Consider the following 23,528-nt stretch of genomic DNA (forward strand, 5'->3'; position numbering starts at 1 on the left):
CCGGATAACCGATGACCCGACCCGGGTTAATGTCTATATAAGGAGCCCACTTTTGCGGCTGTTTCTCGAGAGAGTCTTCCTTCCTACTCTTTCTTAACAGCCAAGCGATGAGTTTCGCTTCTTCGCGCTCAGGAAATTCAGGGCAAAAATCCAAGAGGAGCTTCAATTCAAATTCTGCAAATAATGACAGTGATAGTAGTAATGGTAGCAAGAAGAAGAAAAGCAGCCAGAAAACCCTAGGCATGGCATGGGGGGCCAATTCTCTATCCTCTTCACGCTCTTCCTTTCGCAAATCTCCCTTCTCCGATTTCGGAAGGTTCTTTTTATGTATTTTTAAATTCAAATATTTATATAATTATGGTCGGTTTAATACATAGAATAAGCATAATTAGTTTCTGCATAAGCTACTGCCGTAGGATCGCGTTTTCTGATTTATTTCCACGCTCTAAATTTCTACACCCTGAAGAATTATCTGTGTTTGTTATCGTCACAATGTTTTCATTGTTTATGGTCCTTGGTATGTGTGATTGTCATTTCTGACGGTTCTTGATATGCTTGATTATAGTTACATGGGGGAAAAGATAAGAAAACTAGATAACCAGTTCGCTGCCGAGGCTTCAAATTATTCCCATCGTGGTTCCAGCTCTGAGAAACCTATATTTCATGGCGTTTCAATCTTTGTTGACGGTTTCACGATTCCTTCTAGTCAGGTGCGACGTAATTGTGTTTTATTACTTCATTTCGGTGAATGAAAAAGTCGATCCCAATTTAACATGCACAGAAGTTTGTTGGTAACCAAAGAGTGGATTATGGTTAACCGTGGTGCTTGAATTCATTGTTAGTCGTAATGATATGCTCCAGGAACTGCGAGGCTACATGTTGAAGCATGGTGGGCGGTTTGAGAATTACTTTTCCAGGCATCGAATTACTCATATCATATGCAGCAATCTTCCTGACTGTAAAATTAAGAATCTGAGGTATGAATTGAGTGTACAATTTGTCTTCGATTGGGACTGCAAATTTGATCTTTAATTGTGTTAGTTTAGTCTGACTGTATAACTGCTGACTGCAGGTCCTTCAGTGGTGGACTCCCGGTCGTGAAACCCACATGGATTTTGGATTGTGTTGCTGCAAATAAACTTTTGAATTGTAGGTTTGTATGTTTAATCTCTGCTGCTGGAATTACCTTGATAAATTATTACTTTTGTTTGCTTCTCTCAGGGGTTGCCTACCAGCTCGATCAACTTCCTGATAACCAACCAAAGTTGTCTGCGTTTTTTGCTCCAAGGAGCATCCCAGTCTCTATGGATAGGGGTGCTTTGATGGACACTATATATCAAGAAAAACTTGAAAATATGGATCCATCTAAACATGCGGGCACATCAGAGTGCACAAATTCATCTGAAGTGGGAATATCAATGAAACAGATCTCTGTTCCTGAAGACACTGACGCAACTATGATTGAGGAATCAAGAAGTACTAATACAGAATATGATGGAGTAAAAGTGGAGGAACCAAGTTATGTTGAAGTAGAGGAACAAACGGATGTGAAAACTGAATTGCAATCATGTGTCCAACAACCTTCTTCTCTTGACAGATATTACTCTCATAATCAAAATAAAGAAGGGTCATCAATTTCAATGGTTGCTGGGCCGTCTAACAAGTGCCATTCAATTCTTGGAGATCCTAATTTTGTTGAAAATTATTTTAAGGTACAAAAGTGAGAAGATATGTCTTCTTTTTTTCTGTTGGTTCCAGAATGTCGTTGCTTCTTATATTGTTGTGCTTTTGCTACAAATTTTCCTTCCCAAGAGAAATGCATAATTGAGAAGTTAGGCACTTGGTAGTAACTTCGTTTTAGATTTTTGGATTGTCATGATGTGACTTTGATTTGGAGGATTTGGTGGACCTTATTGATACTTTGATTGACTTATAAATTTATACATGAGCAACACCCCCTTAGTGCCTATATTATTGTATTTTTTACACTTTATATTTAAAAGAAATGATGTAACTTTGACTTAATTACCACTGTGCTTGGCTCTATCGACCTATTGGGCATTTGCAATAGTGGTTAAGCATGTTAGTAAATTTTTGCTAAATTTTTGCCGGTGAGGGTACTCATATGCATGGACTTCCACAATCTGCACAACCATACATTTTTGTGTTTTCTGGCACCCTGTTGTTTGTGCTGACGCATGCCGAAGTGGCAAATTCTCAATGTTGTCTCTTTTGATGCCATACCATTTGCAAACCCTTTATGAGAGTAAACTTCTATACATCCATTAGTGTAAACTTCAGATGTGTATTCCTGGTATTACCTCACCGGTATTACCTCACTGTAGGTTACTTAACTGATTTTGTTTGATTTTTAGTGCCAAATAATTAGTCACATTATGTATTGCTCATGCTTTATGCATTTATTCCAGGTATTACCTCACTTTCGGTTACTTAACTGATTTGTTTGATTTTTAGTGCCAAATAGTCACATTATGTTGATAGTTCTTGTTACTTGCATTTACATCAATCAATTAGTTCACATTTACATCAAATTTTGCAGAATTCAAGGCTGCACTTCATAGGAACCTGGAGAAGCCGTTATCGTAAACGTTACCCCATTTCGTCAAGTGGGTTTAAGTCTACGAGCTCTCACCAAGGTGGTTCTGATGCTCGTAAGGCTACTATTATCCATATTGACATGGTAGTTTACATATCCTGGCTGTTAATGGTGCCTGCTAAATTTCTTTTTAATATTATAGTTGTTGAACTTTTATTGTTGGATAATATGAATACAATAAAATAGCAATCTCCTTGTTGGTTTACATGGCTATACACTTCTCTCCTCTTGTTTGTGTTTTTAGTTAATCTGTTGCTTCAGGACTGCTTCTTTGCCTCAGTGGCTATCAAGAATCGTCCTGAATTACAGGACAGGCCAGTAGCTGTTTGTCATTCAGATAATCCGAAAGGAACTGCAGAAATTTCTTCTGCAAACTATCCTGCTCGAGCTTATGGTAAGTAATGTGCTGCATCCCTGCTCTTGCAGTGCTTATGGTTTAGCATTTGTATTGAAGTATTAGAGTTTCTCTTCTTTTTTACTGATAACTACTCCTGTATGTTAGGAATTTCGGCAGGAATGTTTGTTAGAGATGCCAAAGCTCTTTGTCCCCACCTTGTCATTTTGCCATATAATTTTGAAGCTTATGAGGAGGCAAGGTTATCCAGATCGGTGTATTTTCTTTTTGTTAATGGATTTTTCTCTAAGAGCATAATCTGGTCTTCTTTGCAGGTGGCTGATCAGTTCTATGATATCTTGTATAAGCACTGTAGCAAAGTTCAGGTTTCCTTCTTGTGACATGTTAAGTACCTATGTAATTTTTTTTTCTTTTATGTTACTTTTAATGTTGCTGCGTTCATTGAATATAGGCAGTAAGCTGTGATGAAGCATTTTTAGATGTAACAGACTTAGAAAGCGAAGATCCTGAGCTTTTAGCTTCAGAAATAAGAAAAGAGATCTTTGAGACTACTGGATGTAGTGCAAGTGCTGGGATAGCCAGCAATATGCTTATGGCACGCCTTGCCACAAGAGCTGCCAAACCTGCTGGACAATGCAATATCCCTTCTGAGAAGGTATGTTTGGCAATGTTATTGTATTTATAGTTATATCATATAAATTTTAGTGGCTATATCTTTTTTGTTCAGATTCCAATTTTGGTTTTGTTTATTCATGTTGGTTTTTTGCTAAATTTTGTTATCCGTTTTTCTGATCCTTTGATTATTTAATCTTTGTTAGTATTGTTTGATTGCTTTCTACTCTCTTGGATCTGTTCTCCCATTTTCGTTATCTGCAACTTTTTCGCTGTTTATGAACTGCTGGCAAGAAAATATTCTATTTGTGTTTTTGTTCATTTCAGGGGGTTTCTTGTCCTCCCTCCTTGTAATCTATTTCTTTGTAATTAAGTCTGTGTTTCTTATTAAAAAACAAAACTACTGTGATGATTTTTGTTTCCTTCTAGCATGTCCTTGAATGATGTGTGATTTGATTATTGTAGGTGGATGAGTACTTGCATCAATTGCCAATTACTGTACTTCCAGGGATAGGTTATGCTTTAGAGCAGAAGTTAAAGGCACAGAATATTTTGACTTGTGGACAGTTACGATTGATTTCCAAGGTTATTTTACTTATTTAATATGGTTAGACAGTTAATTTCTTGTTCCTATTTGCAAAAGTTAAACAATATCTGCTCGTAGTTGATCTTTAGACAGTTAATCTTTTGTTTCTATTGCAAGACTTTATCAGCAATATCTGCTCTTAGTTGATCTTTCTTTTGCCCAACCTTCCCAATGTCTTTGGGCTAAGAGGTAGTGAACTGGTTTTGAATTATTTTTTAAACATGCATTAATATTTTAACTAGTTTGATAGACTAGGATTACGTTATCAAGCAAGAGAAAACAGATCCAAGAAGCCTAGACAGTTAATTTATCGTTTAAAAAAGAGAGAAAATTATATGGCCGGTATATCTTGAACTTCCATTTAATACAATTTGATAGTGTATTCATTCTGTATTTGGAAAATTACATGATATATAGGCAAGAAATTTTAATGGGAGATTTGCTTACCTAAGATAATTATACTTAACTGGCTTGAAATTGGAGGTTCTCGAGAACTAACAACAGCTAGTGTGTAAAAGTTCCCTTTTTAGTTTCCTCTTCTTTTCCCCCTTAAAATCCTGCATTTGGGGAAATCAATTGACAATAGAAACAAAAACAAATCAATCTTTCAGGTTACTTGAAAGAGCTAATGTTAATAATTAAATTCCCCATTATGAGTATTAGTTCCAAAGGTTTTTCATTTTTTTTAATCAAATTTTTATGCAAAGATATTTTTACGTATAGGATAAATTTTAATTTAATCTCTAATAGAAGCTCACAAATTCTTTAAGATAGAAGTAAATCAAGTGACTTGAGGAATAGGACTGGTTGTAAAGGTGTTACATGTCAGCACATACATGGTCATGGAAACCTTCCTTTTCTTTCCTTCCAATTTAGACTGATGTTTAATATATATTAAGGAGAATGTCCTCATTAGCTTTCTTTTAGATATCTCCATTTGACAATGTTAGCATTTGATATATATAAAGCAATGTAGGACAAATAGAATTGATTTGTCTAATAAGGGATTTGGGGATAACAACCTAGACATCACACCGAGGGTTTCTTAGCTATTACATCTAAGAAGTCTTGAACATCAAATTAAAGGGTTTTATTGTATCGTACAATCATAAGATTGAGAAATTTTCAAAATATTTTATTAAATAAAAATATGAGATACAATTTTTTTTTGAGATAAAAAGGGTATAATATAAATATTAACAAAGGTACCTTGGGGGTATCGCCCATGTACATAAAATTTACAAGTCAGCTAGAATATCAATGACATTTCTAAAATCTTTCATCCTAAAAATATTATAACCCAAAATTAAAGAATTAAAAATATTTATCCACCTATCTCTAATATTAACATTCTCCCCCTCAAATGCTCTACCATTCACTTCTTTCTCTATCACCCAAAAAATAGATAAAGAAATAAGAGTGAGATAAGTTTTCTTTTTAAAAAAATTCTTGTCTAGGCCCATTACTCATCTCTCACCGACCTTACAATCACCCAATCAATCCCTAGCAGTCCTTACACCGTACACCATATGTTATACATAAATGGGCACCATAGAAGAATGTGGTTACAAGATTCCGCAGCCATCCTGCATAAAAAACTTACGCAAAATTAAAAAGTTATTTGTAGTTCTCCTTAATTAACATTTACTAGATAGGACTAAACAAAAAAATAGTAAAACTAATAAGGTTAGGAATATTGATCCTAAGTTTGGAAACTAATATTAGTGATATAAGGAAGAAATATTGAAAGAAATGGAAAAACTGAATACTAGTAAGAATATATCCCTGAAGTTACTAAAACTATTAAAATAACTAGGAAACTAAATATTAATAAGAATAAAATTCGACAAAGTTATTAAAACTATAATAAATTCTTAAATAGTATAATGATTTTGCATTTAATAGAAATGTAACTTCTAATCTATTTATGTAATCTTTTGCTACTCCATTCTGCATCATTTTAAACCTTCTTGGACTGGCATTCTCCTCACTCTTTATTACTCTCTATCTCATAGAGAACAAATGTTGACATTATAGCATACAAACATATGACATGCTTAAGTAGGTATTCCTACTCTGTATTGGCGCATGCAGGAATCTCTCCAAAAGGATTTTGGGATGAAAACTGGTGAAATGCTCTGGAATTACAGTAGAGGATTTGATAATCGACTTGTTGGGACAATTCAGGTTTGTTTTGGAACCCAGTGATTGTAGCCTTTATTCTATTTGTAATTTCCATGAAGTCATGAATGTGTGCATAATAGAGAAGTAAAGATTGTAGATATGGGTACCATACCAAAGGTGGTGACAGGATTCGAATGAAATTTTTTTTTTTTGACTTTACTGGACATATACAGTGGCATCTTTGATTGATTATGCTAGTCGAGAAAGTAAGCCTCTGAAGTTGAAGCTCATAGGACCATGTGGTTAACTAACAACTGGCAATGCAAAAGATGGAGTTGAGCATGTAAAAACAACTTACATCTGATCCTCATGTCTGTGAAATGAGTTTTTCACAGTTTGATTACATGCACAATCCATTATTTTTCTGGTCTATGTTTCAGATCAATGTTCATATTTTTTCCATATGCAATGCTATTGACTATCCACCCAGTCTAGCTCACTGATGACATGATATGCAGGAAAGCAAGTCTATTGGTGCTGAGGTGAATTGGGGTATCAGATTTAGGAATTGGCAAGATGTTAGTATCATGCCATTTCTAGCTTATGATTTGTCTTTCATCCTTAACATTTGACTGGGTTACAAATTGTGACGTAATAATTGCAGAGTCAACATTTTCTCTTAAGCCTTTGCAAGGAGGTTCAATTGCGCTTGCATGGGTGTGGAGTGCAAGGGCGTACTTTCTCACTTAAGGTCTGGAATTCACTTTCCCCCCTCAGTTACTCGTTGATATCTGTATCATTAATACAATGAATGGTTCTTATGCTGATTGGCCTTTCATTTTCATGTTATTCTTGATTCCGGAAAAAGTAATCTGCTTAGTTACCTGGGAAGGTTCATTATGAACCGTTTACTTTTGGTAAGTCATATTCTGTGAACTAATACCGGAAGCATATCTTTCATTTTTGGCCTCTGTTTCTAGATAAAAAAGAGGCGTAAAGATGCGAAAGAACCTGCAAAGTATATGGGTTGCGGAGACTGTGAAAACCTAAGTCACTCTGTTACGGTAATGCTACAGCATTAGCATTGGATAAAATTATGATTTATTTGCCATTATGCAGATGTGGACTTTGGTTGAATGTGCTTATTATTTACCTACTTTTGACCCTCCATGGTCACGTACATATTTAACATGCAAGCGTATTTTGTACATCCTTGCTTTGGATCTGGATATGTGTACGGTTGGAGGTCAAAAATTAAGATTGTTAATACGATAACAGGTTCCAGTTGCTACTGATGATCTAGAAGTGCTTCAGAGGATAACCAAGCAGCTTTTTGGTTCATTTCACTTGGGTAAGCTGGCTTTCCCCGGATATATGTACAAGTACTTGTAAATAGGAACATCTTATCTCATTGTTTTGACATTAATGATTTTCAGATAGTATTAAGGTTTTCATATCAGAAAATACTGAATAATTCTTGTGTTTTTATTGAAATGAGAAGTAGGGATATATATACATGTAGATGGATTCATATATGGTAACCAACATAAATTACCTAATTGTTTTCTTCCTAATTATACTTACATATTTAGAAACATAATTATATTATTATGTATAGAGAATATTTTATAATATTTTAACACTCTCCCTCAATGTAGAGCATAGATATTAATCATACCCAGTTTGTTTCAAAGATATTCAATCCATGTTTCATTCAGAAGTTTTGTGAATATATCATCAAGTTGTTCTCCTGTTTTCACATAATCAGTAAATATAAAATTTTCTTGAATATTCTCTCGGATGAAGTGACAATCAATCTCAATATGTTTGGTGCTCTCATATACACGAGATTTGAGGCAATATGAAGCGTAGCCTGATTATCGCACCAGAGTTTTGCAGGAGATGTGGGCTTTAAACCCACTTCATTTAACAGATGATGTATCCATAAGATTTTGCATGTAGACTGGGTCATACCTCTATATTCGGATTCTGCACTTGAGCGAGATATAACTGTTTGCTTCTTACTTTTTCATGATACGAGATTCCCACTAACAAAAATACAATAGCCTGTAGTAGACCTCCTATCAATCTTAGATTTAGCCCAATCAGCATTTATAAAACATTTAATGTGAGTATGCCCCTGAATACTATGTCGAGCCCCGGGACACCTTTTAAGTAGCACGAAAATTTGTTTCAAAGCCTTCCAATGTTTGATTATAGGTGCCGACATAAACTGATTAACAACACTGATAGGGTATGCAATATTTGGACGAGTCGCAGTAAGATAATTCAATTTCCTAACAAGTCGCATGTATTTCTCTGAGTCATCAAGGAGATCACCATCATCTTTAGTAAGATGTACATTTAGTATTATTGGTGTACTGTATGACCTAGCTCCCAACTTTCCTGTTTCTGCAAGTCTATCTAGTACATACTTTCTCTGAGATAATAGAATCTCTTCTTTACTTCTTGTTACTTCAACCCCCCAAAAAGTATTTTAGTTGTCCCAAGTCTTTGGTATTGAACTTGGTATGCAAGAATGACTTGAGAGAAGAGATTCCTGCATGGTCATCTCCTGTAATTATAATATCATTAACATAAACAATAAGAAATATAATATTAACTGTTGATTGTCTATAGAAGACTGAATGATCACACTTACTCTTCTTCAATCTGAACTCACATACTACCTCGCTAAACTTGCCAAACCACGCACGAGGACTTTGCTTTAGATCACACAAATATTTATTTAAATGGCAGACTTTTCCGTACTCCCCCTGAGCAATAAACTCAGGTGGTTGCTTCATATACAAGTCTTCTAAGAGATCACCATGAAGAAATGCATTTTTGATATCCAACTGGTGTAAGGGTCAATCTCGAGAGACTGCAATATATATGAATAAACAGATAGAAGTAAGTTTGACCACTGGAGAGAATGTATCATAATAGTCCACCCCATACGTTTGAGCGTATCCTTTCGCTACCAGTCGAGTTTTAAGTCTTACCACAGAGCCATCTGAATTCACTTTGATTGCAAATACATATTTACACCCTACAACTTTTTTTTTTCCTGCTGCAGCAGCACGAGCCCTGTTTAACTGTTTTGGGTATAGAGGTTGAGTCTAAAAAACCAATTAAAGTATTAGACGAAGGAGACAGATGGTCATATGATATAAAATTAACAATGAGATAAGTTGGCGTAGGAATGACATACTGACGTTTACCTCTACAGAGACCAATGGGAAGATCAAGGTCCTGTACGTTAGAATCAGATGACAACGGATTTGGTGCAGGATATGTATCATCAGTTTGTTGTCTTCTGGAATAAATATGAACAATTGGTGGTGGTACTTGGGTTAGAGGCACATAACACTATCATCAACTTGCCCGAGTAGAGTTAGAGGCACATCATCTAGAGGAATACTTTTATTTGTTTACTCAGTAAAGGCACCTGGTGTGAAGGTATAAATGAGTAATTCATTGTCCGCCTTTGGACCTGTAGACTTGGATGATGAGGAGAAGAATAGTATATTTTTTGAAAAAATCATATCAGTTGATACCAAATATTTATTGAAATCTAGAGAGTAGCACCTGTATCCTTTTTGGAGGCGAGAATACCTCAAAAATACACACTTCAAGGTCTTTGGATCTAATTTTGTCATAGTAGGTTGCACATCTCAAATATAACAGGTGCTACAAAATATCTTAAGTTGCATCGGAAATAAAGACATTCGGAAAAAAGAGACTGTAAGAAACATCCCCATCAAGCACTGTAGATGACATACGATTAGTCAAGAAACAAGCTGTAGAAATGGCATTAGTCCAGAGTTACTTAGAGACTTTGTTTAGAACAAGAGACCTTGAGCTGTCTCAAATGAATGTCTATTCTTCCTCTCAGCGATCTTATTTTGAGATGGTGTATCAGCACACGAGTATTGCTGAATGATTCCGTGTTGAATTATATAGTTTTGAAATGAATTTGACATATTTTTTGGCATCATCAGTCCTCAATATATGCACAGAAATATTGAATTATGTCTTTATTTCAGCACAAAAAGCACAAAAGTGAGAAAATATTTCTGAACGATTTCTCATAAAATATATTCAAATCATGTGAGAAAAGTTATCGATAAAGGTAACGAAATACTTGAATCCAGTTTTGGACGGAATAGGGCAGAGGTCCCAAACATCAGAATGAACTAACTCAAAAGTAGATTTTGCTCGTTTATTAACCCTTGGACCTGATGGACTACAGTAATATTTTGCAAATCGACATGACTCACAATCTAGTGAAGATACATCATAAAACTGAGGAAATAACTTTTTCAACACAAGTAGAGATGAATGTCCCAATTGACGATGTGTTTCAAATGGAAAGATAATATTAGAGCAGACAACTGATCGAGGTACCCAAATATCAAGAATGTAAAGACTATCTGACATATTTCATTTACCAATAATCTGCTTCGCCATAAGATCTTGAAAAATACAATGATAAGGAAAAAATGTAATATAACAATTTAAATTTTTAGTAAACACACTCACAGAAATAAGATTGAAGGCAAGTTTAGGTAGACTTAATATATATGACAGAGTAATAGATGATGTTTGTTTTGTGGTCCCCGAACCTACAATATTATATGTCAACCCATCAGTAATAGTTACAGAAAAATGTACTTTGTGTGGTCGAAAACTAAAAAAAAATTAGGGTTATCTATCATGTGATGTGTAACACCAGAATCAATTACCCATCTGTTTGAGTAGGAGATAAAACATTTTTTATCTGATTCAATAAGAGCAAAAAATTTATGCAAAAATTTCTGATCCTAAATGAATTTAGTATGCTTATTAGCTGAAATCATAACAGTTCTTTAAAAAGATGAACTAGCAGTAGTAGTAACAATATTAGCGGTCTGTGTCATCCGATTGTGATTTTGCAATTTCTTACAGTACCATTTTATATGTCTTTGTTCACGGCAGTAATAGCAGACAATATTATATTTGTTTCAATTCAAACTACAAAAAAGAATATCCAAATCACAACAGTCAAAGATACTCGAAAAACACTGCAAATATACTAGAAAATTTGAGAAAACAAAGTATCTCTTCACACACGGGTATCAACAACCCTACCAGGACCTCACTGTCAACCACCGGAGGACCTGCGCCGCCGCACGCGCTGCCACCGGAGAGCCACACGCCGCCGCCGTCTGAAACCACCAAACAGTCTCCTTTGGGCCGGAAATCACCACAGAACTTCAATGCCGACCCTAATCCGGAATGGCGCTCGCAGAAACACCCCAGATCGCGTTGGAGAGTGGAGAATCGCTTACTATCGTCCGATCTGCTCTGCCGCGCCTTGTCCCTCTTCGGCCTTCTGGTTTCGTGCACAGAACCGGCCGACCTAATTCCTCTGTTGCTTCTATTTTCGAACGGGAACCCAGAACTCACGAGAATGCTCTCCTTCGGCAATCCCGCCGCACGCAGCCTCAAACTGCCGCGTGAACTGCTTCTTCTGCTTCTCCCCCGTTCACCACTATGCTGGCCATATTCCGAACTGGTCGGAGATCGGTGGTTGTCTTCCTTCGGCGTCGGGAATGGGTTGTTCAACCATTTTTTTGGTCTGATTCGATTTGACTCCTAAAATCCTAACCCTAACCTTAATCTTAACTTTGATACCATGTAAAGGGTTAAAAAAGGAAAATACTGAATAATTTTTGTGCCCAATAAATGAGAAGTAGGGATATATATATATATATAAATGTAGACGAATTCATATATAGTAACTAACATAAATTACCCTAATTATTTTCTTCCTAATTATGCTTATATATTTAGAAAGATAATTATATTATTATGTTTAGAAAATATTCTATAATATTCTAACAGATAGTATTAAAGTTTTCATATCAGAGAAAATAAGAGACCTTTCATAAACTCTTTTAGTTGGTTTTGTTCTTCACCTTGTAAGTTATTTTTGGACTATGTTTACTTCCTTTATATCATATAACATCTTTTATTGATGTTGGTAAATGATGTAATATAGATACCTATTACATTGATGTTTGTAGAACAAACTACTCTGATACTAACTGATCTATAATAGTTGGCTTTTAGAGGATTTTTATGGTTGGTATTTGGGAGGGGTAACAAAGATAGTGAGAAATTATAACACAAATTAGAAATGGAATCACTGATAAAAGAGAGAGCAAAAAAGGGAGTGGGGATTAAGGTGAATGCATATCAGGGTTCGGGAGGACAAGCGAAGAACACAGAGAGGAGACAGAACTGAAGTACTGAAATTGTTTAGACTGAATATATTCGGGAGTGGGGTTTAAGATGAATGCATATCAGGGTTTGGGGGGACAAGCTAAAAACACGGAGAAGGGACAGAACTAAAGTACTGAAATTGTTTAGATTGAATATATTCAACTCAGACCTGTCTTGTTTTGATATAGGCACTCATAAAAATTAAATAAGGGAACTACAACAATAATAAAGATAAAAATAAAAGTTGCTAAATCCTAATCAACTTCAAAATCTCCTAAATTAGTCGATATTTCCTCAGAAAAAATTTAGTCACTATTATTTAAAGATAACCTATAACATATAAAACACTTTTCTTTTGAAATAACATGTAAAATGCTTAAATTGACATCATTTTACAAATATATATATATATCTTAATTCACTAAAATATCCCCTTTAAGTTCTTTCCATTTATGCATCAGAAACTCTGGGTTTGAATAAGTAAATTGCTGAGGAGTAATATTGATTACTGCTATTGTTTTCCTTGCTTTTTCTAAATGTGCTTAGACATTAAGGATATTCGAGGTATTGGCCTGCAAGTTTCCAAGCTTGAAAGAGCAGATGCCTTTAAGCAGGGTATGTTCTCAATAATTTGGCTTATCTTTCACTCGAGCAATATTTCATTTGACACCTTATCTTGTTTCCAATTTGTGAATTTTATATTCCGAATGCCCCTCCTGATAATTAAGGTAATTGTTAATTTCATTGTTTGAATTGTTGGAACTTTGAAGTACTTGAGAGAAACACTCTAAAATCATGGATCACTTCACCCTCTGCAAAAACAGAACAATGTCATCTTGATGTGATAGATGAAGAGAGGAGTAAAGGTAATGTGAACTAACCTTTTTCTTGTTTAAGTATGTTTGAAATGCATATATAGGAAGCTATTCTAAACATCCTCTATCAGTAGAATGCTTTCTTCTTCAATCATAAGTTTGTAGTTTTTGTTGAAAAATACTTAAATAGGAGGTTATGAGAAACTTAAAAGAACCTAATTAGAAAATAAGCAGTTATATATCTGAATAAAGATGCTTAAGTAGTTCTATTTTAGTTTAGAAAACAAATATATGATGGTGAAAAAGTAATTGAATATAAAGGAATTAGTAGTAGTTCATTTATAATTCAAGTTGTGACATTTGGAATTGTCAGCCAGAAAAAATACAAATCTTCTGGTTGTGCTTTTGCTTGTAACACCGTGTGAAAATCAAATTGGAGAAGAAATCCTATATCGAATTCCTTATCTTGTGTCTCTTTGACTTATTCATTTGTAATTCAAGTTGTCCATTTGGAGTTGTTAGCCAGGCACAACATAATATATTGGTCATGCAATCCTGTCAGACATTTCAGAGAATTATTGCTTGCGATTTCTCAATTATGTAGAGATCACTCCTGATGGGAGTATTACAGCATTTACATTGCTTCTCTTAATTATACCATCTTACATATTGTGCAGAAGAGGCTTCTGCTGTTCATTCTGGCCTGGTATGCTCTGATGTGATTGCAAGTTCAGCTGAAGGGGGCAATAATCTATCCATGAGTGAGACGTCAGATCAGGTTTCATCCCTACCACCTTTATGTAATCTTGATATGGGAGTTGTAGAGTGTCTTCCTCCAGAAGTCCTGGCAGAATTAGATGAAACTTACGGTGGGAAGTTAGTTGGTTTCATTGCTGAAAATAAAGATTTCTGCAAGCACATGGCCAATCCTTTGCACAGGCTTCCTCATAAACGAACTGAGGGTGAGATCATCTTACAAGGCTGACAAAAAGAGAATCCATGATAATCTTTGATTGCCTGACCTAAATTTTTATTTTAACCTCTAAGGTCAAATTGTTGAAGAAAAGGCTTCTCTGTTATCTGATATGTCCTCCCTGAACCAAATACCAGCAGCAAAGGTAACACTTTAAGCCTTTTATTCTATTTTGTCTGGTAGGTAAGTCAGTTGACCACATCTTTTTTGCCCTGAGCTTCACTTAGTAAAATCATTAGAATTATCGGATTCTTCAGTGGCTATTTTAATGTGCTGATTATAACCCTGCAAGGTCTTAACTTTGAAATTTTTGTACTGGAAAGTGTAACTTATATTTTTAACTGAAATTGAGTTGTTGCTTTTATCCTTAATCAAGGTATGGATGAGTTGTGGTATTATTTAATATCTAGGGTTGGGCTTTCTTCATGGAAGAGTTGAAACACTGAGGAAGAAATCGACTTGATAGACACCATGTGATCTCTGACTTCTTGATTTATATGAACTACCTTGACATTTCTATGTATTTGATTTGATGAAATGTGACGGGAGGAGGTTTGCATTATTATAGAAGCATAACCAGTTAAATATAGTCTCATTAATCATTTAAAAGCATATTTCATTAATGGACGAGCTGAGAGGACCCAAGGACCTATCTGTTGAATTATTTTGTGTAAGTGAAGTGTTGAGATCTTCACATTTTTTTTAACCAATTTGGAACCAGTCTTCTGCTTAAAACTTTGAACTCCCAAATCCATGAATGTAAGATGATTACTTTGCGACACTATAACTGGCAAAATTTGAGATAATTTTTTTAAAGAAATATTATTACAAGGAAGGAGATTACATACAGCAAATGTGGGATGATAATACTGGAATCAAGTTACCTGGTTGGGTGTCCTTTGTTCTCCATTTTTCAAAGGTTAATCTTAACAACGTCTTATCTGATTCATCTTGTTTTTTTTCTCAAATATTGTGGCTAAAGGGGCTGTTTTAAGTTTCTGCCAGATGATTCATCAAGTTTTTCAATTTTTTTTAGATAATCAAGTTCTTCAATTAACTGAATGAGGACATATTTTCTATTCTTACTTGACTTGATTCTGGGATTATTGGGGCTTATTTACAGTTTGCTTGGTATATTTATCATGCAAAACAGCATCCTGCAGCCGAACTGCCACCAGTGACTGATTCATGGACCAGATCCTGCAACGAGACAACTTGTACTTTGGCTCTGAAAGAAACTGATTTAATGCCTTTATCTCTTAGTCAAGTAGATTCCTCTGTATTGCACCAATTGCCTGAAGAGTTGAGAGCGGACATACTTGACTCGCTTCCTGAGCACCGGAGGCAAGTGTGTCTTCCAGATACTCTCAGGCCTGATGCAGAAAAACCACAGGAATCATTGGATATTAGGGTAACTGAAAATGAATCTAGATCAATTGATTCTGTTTTAAGCAAGAGTCTTTGGATTGGAAATCCTCCTCGGTGGGTTGATAAATTCAAAGCCAGCAATTTTTTGATGCTAAATGTTCTGGCAGAGATGTACTACAGATCACGGTCAACTGAGAAGTTATCTTCAATATTGCAATGTACTATTTCTGAACCTCAACATCCTGAAGATGCTAGTTGCGATGTTAGGGATGAAGCTATTTACAGCTTATGCGAGGTTTTCAAGCAGTATATTAAGTTAAATATAGAGGTGGATCTTGAAGAGATATATATTTGTTTCCGACTTCTTAAAAGGTATGCACAAGAAACTAGTAAAAGCTAGTATACCAGTTCCCTACATAAGAACTTTGTAAGTTCTCTCTTGTATAGTTCATTTTGGTTCTTTGGTAATGTTTTCCCTTTGTTTTGACATCACTGGAGATATTTAGGCCCGTTTAGTTGTTGAAAACTGTTTTTAGTTTTTAGTCTTCATTTTTTATTTTATTTTCCCAAAACAAGTACTTGGTTGTTAAGGTTGAAAAGAATATTTTAAAATAGTAGAAAATGGTCCTAATTCAATTATGCAGTGCTTCTATTTTTTTATAACTCAATTAAAAATAATTGCAACATTTCAATTAACATAATATATGTAATTCTTAATTACACATTATATATCTTATAGTATTTTATGTTATTTTCTTTTAAACGTTTGCATTAGCATTGTGTTTCATGTTAGTTAACAATCTTAGAGAATACTGTTATGGGTTTGATCAACTGATGGAATAATCAATAACTACAAGAGAATACTATAATTGTCTTAATTCTGTATTCTTTCTGTGCTCTTATATGGTAGATCCTGGTCTTGACTCCCTAGAAGGTCGTTGTGTGCTTTGTCTGTTACTTAAGCCATAGTTAATAGAGAAGATGGAAAATTTGGAAGGTTAAATAAAAAATAGGAGGATGATGGTCTTGATTTCCTTGAGAATTGATGCGTGATTCACCTGTCATTTAAGCTTGCCTTGTTGAAGATGAGAAATTTGAAAGGATGAATAAAAAATTGAATGAAATGAAAATCAGTCTTTTTTATCTTTTTGCTTGGTGGGGAAGATGAAGAAGTAAAAAAGGTGGGGAGAAAAAACTATGAAGTTATTTCACTTTCTCACCTCCCTAATGTCTCAATATGGAGGAAAAAGAAATGTTGGTACTAAGTTTTTGTTCAGGTCTGGAGCTAATTCAGAACATATTTGATGGGATCTGTTAAAATGCAAAAGAATTAATTTAAACTTGCTGCTATGCTGCAGCTGTGTGTCACAACCATAAACTGGAATCGTTGCTCTAGATACTAATCTTGCTGTGAAAATGTCATTTTAAGGCATGATTCAGCATTTAATATTATGTTCTTTGATGTTTTTGAAGCATTGCAATTTAATGTGTAACAAAGATGAATTGAATTTTTTCAGGTTAACAATAAAGTCTGAATTCTTTCTGCAAGTGTTCAATATTGTTTTACCTTACCTTCAGGTCTGGGCTTCCACTTCTTGTTATATCTTGAACTTCTTGTAACAATAAGCTTCTACATTTCACTTCCCTGTTTTCAGCCATCAACTGCATCTTTCATTTTAAACCATGCTGCTCAACTATGGAATGTTTTGGAATTTGTCTTTACATTCTACTATTCTAGTGTGGTTATTGGATTTAAGTCTGATTCAAGCATGGCTTATGTGAGTCCATGGCAAGTAATTTACGACTTATTGGAGAAGTAATCAACTAGATTTTAGAAGGCCAGTTTTTTTTTTTTTTTTTTTAACAAGGGCATTCTAGTGTAAAATGAAATATGAAATTCTCTCCTCTCTAAGATTAAGGAAGGAAAAATATTAAAATCAAAAGAGTCACTAAAACTGGTTCAAGTAAGCTTGAAAGCAATCCAAGAAAAAATTGTTTGACTTCACTTGCCGAGTTTAAACCCTGTAGGCTGTAGAAGCCCACTTCTGGCGTCTGAGGAGTAGATGTCATGTTCACTAAATGATGGCCATCAAAACATGATGGGTTTACAGTGAAACTCTTCATAGAATCTTCTATTTTTGTGCCGTCAGAATATAGAGTTCTAATTTTACAAAGTATTAGGTTATAGAATCCTGGTGATACAAAGATCTAGGAGTAATGATACACACAAATTATATGACAAATAAATGTTATTAACATATTAGATATAAAAGAGCATTTATCTCTTTGCTTAGTACTCATAGTGGGGTCATTACACAAATTGGTTATTCTGTTCTATTGTTGGTAACCATATTCACACTTAACTCCCATGAATATCACTTTTTTAACCAAGGGCCCCCTTCTTATTCTCCTTTTTCCTTGAGGAAGAACATTACAAACTGAATGCTGAAATGGTTGGAGAACTGCTGGGTTGCATCTGAAACAGGTTATTCTTCCACTTGGTCAGAGAGGGTTGGAATCTTATTACGGGCCTGTGCAAGCTGAATTCATGCAAGCTTGCTTGCTGGAATTTTGGCCTATGTGGTTTAGGGCTCTCATGAAAAACCTACAATCTCTAACAAATTTGTAATTTTTAGTAAAAATGTTTGGATGCTTTATTCAAAGATTAAAATAGACAATCATAGGGGTAGCTACTGTTTTTTCTTTGAGACCTAGGACGAAAGGATGTAACAAACTTGGTAATAATCAGAGCAATTTTAGCAATTACAACCAAATTAAGCATAAAACTTAACCAGGAAATCAGACTGAACTTGGTGCTACTGCCTCGGGCTCTTTGCACTTACCGCCGGTCCCATGGTTGCATAACAGCCTGGTGAACCTGCCGCCTTCTTATTTCTCTTCTTGCACAATGGTGTACATAATATCACTATCCTCCTCTGGAAGGTGCTTTTCCCTGACCAGCAAGGAAGTAGTTGCTGCTCATTTCCCATGAAGAGTTGGCCGGAGAAAGGCCTTCCCTATGAACTAGCATCTGCTGCTGCCCATTTTGGAGCTCTAGGCAACAACTGCCTGCAGCATGGGAACAATTTCCCCCAAGTGAACTAGCAGTAAGGAAGGCTGTATCATTTATGTGCCATGGAAACTTCTTGAAACATGACACATGGAAGACAGGGTGGACGCATACTGTCGGAGGCTACTCCAGCTTGTCAGCAGCCTCACAAGGATGAAAAAGGTTATGCTGGAGAATATCTGGCAGTGTTTATGTCTAGACACGAATATGAAGAAGCTAAAAACTATAAATAAAAAAATTAAAAGAAGCCAAAACTTACATTGTAATAATCTAAGAAACTAATTTCATTGCATAAAAACTTAAAAGGTGATATTGATTGTAATATCCGTAATTAATTTTAAAAATTTAAAATTAATGTATAAAATATAATTTTTTTATTTATGAATTTTATTTAATGTAAAAAATTAGGAAAAATAGGTGGAGGAAGAAATTAAAAACAATTTTGGGAAAAAGATGTGAAAATTTGAATTCTGATGATGTTTTTGAAAGAAAAATCGGAAACTGTAGGTCAAAACACAATTTAAGAAAAATGTACCACATAAGACCGCCTAATCAGCAGTCCCGACGAACCGGAGCATGTTGCGTGACAAGACACGCTGACGCGGTGCCACACAAGAGGCCATACTGGCAATCTACGTGCCCACGATCGGACGGTCCAGAATTGTTCCCGCGCGCGTGGACGGTCCAGATCTAGTGGGCGCAGTTGAAAGTTTAGCGTTTGGACAACGATTTGGGTAAAAATCTCTCACCATATTCCTTGTTATGGAATTGAAGTTCAATTATAAATAATGTAGTATTTTGTATAATTTAGAAAATCTCGATAATTAATCACATGTTACTAATGAAAGCGGAACCGATTATTATTCACTGTTGATCCTGTTTGATTGATTTTACTGTTTCAAATGTATAATATTACACTAGAGTTGGTATGATGATTCAATTGTGCTTTTTTGATGCATGTATTGCTTGTTTTGCGTAATTTATAGTTAAATTGTGAAACTGAAAATTAAATATAAACGGAAAATTGTTTGATTAAGTGATTGAATAAATGGTAACCTTACTGGATATCCTTATAGATGGTGGACGGACCGGGTGCATAGGGAACCCTGCCGTGAACGTTGCCTTATACTGGACGAAGTATCGAGAATTGGTATTTTGGTGCTCATATCGGACGGGGTATGGGGACGACCTGTTTCACCCTCATACCGGACGAAATATTGAGAAATGATATTTTTGGCGCTCAAACCGGACGGGGTATGGGAACGGCTGGTTAGTTGAAAATGTTGAATAAGGGTTCATGCGTAGTGAGAACATCCCTATGGATACTCACGGATACCAGTAGACAGATAAAAAACGAAAGTTAGTTATTCTTACTTAATTAGATATGAGATTATGATATTGTCGTGTTATTGCTTCTATAGGTTAGTTTTAAAAATTTCACTACGGTAAGTGTACAATAAATGATTTTATTTATGATAAATGAATTTATTTAAATTAAGAACTCCATTAGTTGTTTTCATGACTTTTACCAACTTTCATTTCTGTATCGGTGAGTAGCATAATATTTTTAATGGGATAGTGTACCTCACTTTTTTATTAACTATTTCAGATCAAGAGAATCAAGATTCAGATCTTGATCCACAATAGGGTTGCGAATAGGATGTCCAGTTGTTTACTTTCCATTTATTTATTTGATTATTTGTTTTTTTTTAAAAAAATTATTCCCGTAACTTTATTGGGTATTCTGAATTATTGTGTAAAGATTGTAAATCGTAATACTATTATTTCGCTTTCGCATTCAATTTATAATTTATTCCCCTTTTTAATTCCGGATTGTTACATTGATTGTCACAGAATAGTGGTTGAACTATGGTAGGGCTTTATAATTTTCTCTGTTTCTCAATGCTGAAAATGTTGCACTTTAGCTTCTTACTGCATCACCACCTTTGTTTCAGATATATGCATAAATCTATTGTTGAATTGCAACTGTGTCTTATATTTGATCTTTTGAGGTCTGCCTTCTTTCTCTGTAACTCAAATATTATTTTCTAGGCATCTGTTGGTGAACACTATGGGGGAGACCTCCGTTTATAATTGAGAGACCGGTGTCTCTTATAATGAACGTTGATGATTTATCCATCCACTCTGAGCAATGGGAATCTCATGAGGATGACTTGAATCATTACTGGAATATAGACTCTTTCAAGAATATCAGACTTCACAGTAATTTTAGACTCGCATGTGAAACTCATGAGGATGACTTGAATCATCACTGGAAAGTAGACTCCAACAACAATATCAGACTTTACAGGTAATGATAGACTTTACATGGTTTTGTAACCATAGTTGTTACAGGTGCACACCTGGAAAGATTAGCTTCACATGTAGTAAAAACGCGAGATATAATAGGAATGAATAGGTAACTGTGAATTAAATTAATGTTGCACATTTTAGATTTCCACTAAAGTTATTGCTGATTTTCCAAATGTCTTTCCTCTGTAGATTATCAAATTTATCCAGAGAGGATGGTTGCTTCCAGTATCTAGAAATCATTTCTTGTTATCTTTTTTGTTAATTATGTATCTCTTCATCTTCTATCCAAGCTCTCACTTCTAACTAAAGTGTACAAGTGACTCTGTTGCTTTGTCAGAGATCTTGTGTTCTGGTAGATTCTGCGCACCTACTTCCCTGTTCTCATTTTTCTATTTTAAATTCCAAAACTGCATTTCTTCTCCTTTAGGCAATTCCTTTTCTTTTGTCTTTACCTAAATTATGTGGCTGCATTTTTTTTCCTTTACTTTCTGCATATCCTGTTCTCTCTGTATTTTGGAGAGTAGGAAGTCAATGACTTAAATACTTGGTTTGCTGTTTCTGTTTTTGGTTTTGCAAATGGAACAAAGCTCAATGCTCATTTTTGTGGATATATTTAATTGATTATTGTAATTAGGAGTCCAAATAATTCCAACATTTACGCCATATATTTTCAAGCTTTGATTTATTGTTGTGACTTTAAAATGGTTTTTCTTGGTTTACTTGTTTCAGTTTGGCAAATAGAACGAGCGCCGAGACTCATTTTTGGAGCAAGAGATCAAATTGTGGTAATCAGTTGAGAAACATTTGCTGAAGAATTCGCCATAGCCCAGCAGAAAGACATTAAGATCTCTAACTCTTTCATGAAAGTGGGTGAGGGGAGAAGGGATGAGAAGATTTTGTTATGAGAAATCCCAATAATTGGGAGATTGGCAAATATGAGAAATTGTTGAGCATCCTATCCTTTGTGAGTCTAGACCGGAGGCAATGACTACCCTCGGTAGTGTCTTACAAAGAACGGGTGTTTCATGACCAAGTCCTTTTATAAATAATTGTTCAAGTATGAAAGTAATGGCACTAGATTCCTGTTCAAGCAAATTTGGAAGGTTAGAGTTCCACCGAGTGTATTGTTTTTTGCATGGGAGGCTGACAGAGAGTGTATTTTGACAATAAACAAACTGCAGGAGATGGAGCAAGATTGTGGTTAATGTTTGTTATCTTTGCAAAAGGATTAAAGAGACTTGTAACCACGTACTTTGGTGTTTGGTGGTGTACAAGCTTTTGGATTTTATAGTTTATGAACTTTTAGGCATTAACTGGGTGATGGCAGGATCGGTGAGAGATGAAATTTGGGCATACAAGGGCATTAGCGGACAGAGGAAACAGACGGACTTAATTCTCTTTACCATCTTTTAGGCAGCTTGGAAGGAGAGGAACAAAAAAACTTTTGATGGGGTTGATGATGTGAATAGTTTTGATTTAATTAGAAATATATAGGTCCAGACCCTTGAATTATTGTTATTGGGTCATCCTCTCTATTATATGAAGGATTTAGGAAACTTATTAATATTTTGGTAGACATGTAAAATTTTTGTACATAGGTTGACACTTTCTTGATACCTATATTTAATAATATTCTTTACACTTAGCATTTCAAAAAAAGAAAGAAAAAAAAAACATCTGCTGAAGAATTGTTGGCGAAGAGCAATTTCGTTTTCTGATTATGCAAATGCATCTGTGGTTGAGCAACTGATGTGTATGCCCGAAAGTTCTCATTGTTTTGATGTATGACAATTGTGCCTTAATATTGAAGCAGGAACTGTTTATCCATGTCCAGCATTTGACAAGTGTGATCACTTAAAGTGATGTTGAATTTAATTTAGCTGTCTGGACAATGCCTTAACAGATTCCTTTCAGATACTGAGGTCCTACATAATTCTCATTTGCATTTACCTCCTGTTGGCTCATTTGGAAATACTCAAGATCCATCTCCCAGTTTAGCGCACTTTTGAGGACTTCCTGCCGGTCCAATTGATCCAGGAGCAGCAAAAATATGGAAGATCCACAGCTGAAAAACCAAACTTGACCTACCGGAGGTGAGACTTCCTTCCTTCTTGCTCGTTTCTGATTTTAGCTTGATCTAATTAAACTTGTAACCTGATATTACATTTAGTTCATTTCTCTTTTAATTACTAGTTCAAATTTTTAATATTCAGCGGTCATAATTAGAACATGCTTTATTGTCTTCGAATCACTACTATCACCCACTTTGAATTCTTTGGTAGTGGGAATTCTATTCATACCTTGAAAAATATAAAAGTCCAATCTTAAGATAGGGTGATGGTAGCTCAAACACAGTAAACTATGTCATTGTTATGCATATTAAGTCAAATATGAAAATTAAAGAAAGAAACTCGAGTAGAAATTC

The 23,528-nt window shown here is 35.0% G+C and overlaps 1 protein-coding gene across 9 annotated transcripts; it reads left to right on the forward strand.

The window, feature by feature from the left end:
- Positions 1–55: 55 nt before the first annotated feature.
- Positions 56–22,802, forward strand: REV1 (DNA-directed DNA polymerase). Of its 9 annotated transcripts, none has more exons than XM_088206549.1 (24): positions 57–316; positions 566–710; positions 862–977; positions 1,073–1,712; positions 2,561–2,701; positions 2,879–3,011; positions 3,120–3,208; positions 3,287–3,337; positions 3,424–3,627; positions 4,050–4,169; positions 6,265–6,357; positions 6,813–6,872; positions 6,959–7,045; positions 7,275–7,358; positions 7,573–7,645; positions 13,111–13,179; positions 13,335–13,430; positions 14,057–14,341; positions 14,427–14,497; positions 15,476–16,092; positions 17,238–17,298; positions 19,867–20,149; positions 20,843–21,101; positions 21,833–22,802. In XM_088206549.1, the coding sequence occupies exons 1-22, from the start codon at positions 108–110 to the stop codon at positions 19,888–19,890; spliced, it is 3,468 nt and encodes a 1,155-aa protein (XP_088062675.1). In that variant the 5' UTR covers positions 57–107; the 3' UTR covers positions 19,891–20,149; positions 20,843–21,101; positions 21,833–22,802. The 9 variants fall into 9 exon arrangements, with proteins under 9 accessions (XP_088062681.1, XP_088062675.1, XP_088062676.1 ...); XM_088206550.1 differs by having other exon boundaries at positions 19,867–20,044; XM_088206554.1 differs by lacking the exon at positions 19,867–20,149 and having other exon boundaries at positions 1,073–1,149; positions 1,222–1,712.
- Positions 22,803–23,528: the final 726 nt, after the last annotated feature.

The sequence above is a fragment of the Carica papaya genome, chromosome 6 (genome assembly GCF_054855325.1).
Source record: "Carica papaya isolate Zhongbai chromosome 6, ASM5485532v1, whole genome shotgun sequence".
Lineage (NCBI taxonomy): Eukaryota > Viridiplantae > Streptophyta > Magnoliopsida > Brassicales > Caricaceae > Carica > Carica papaya.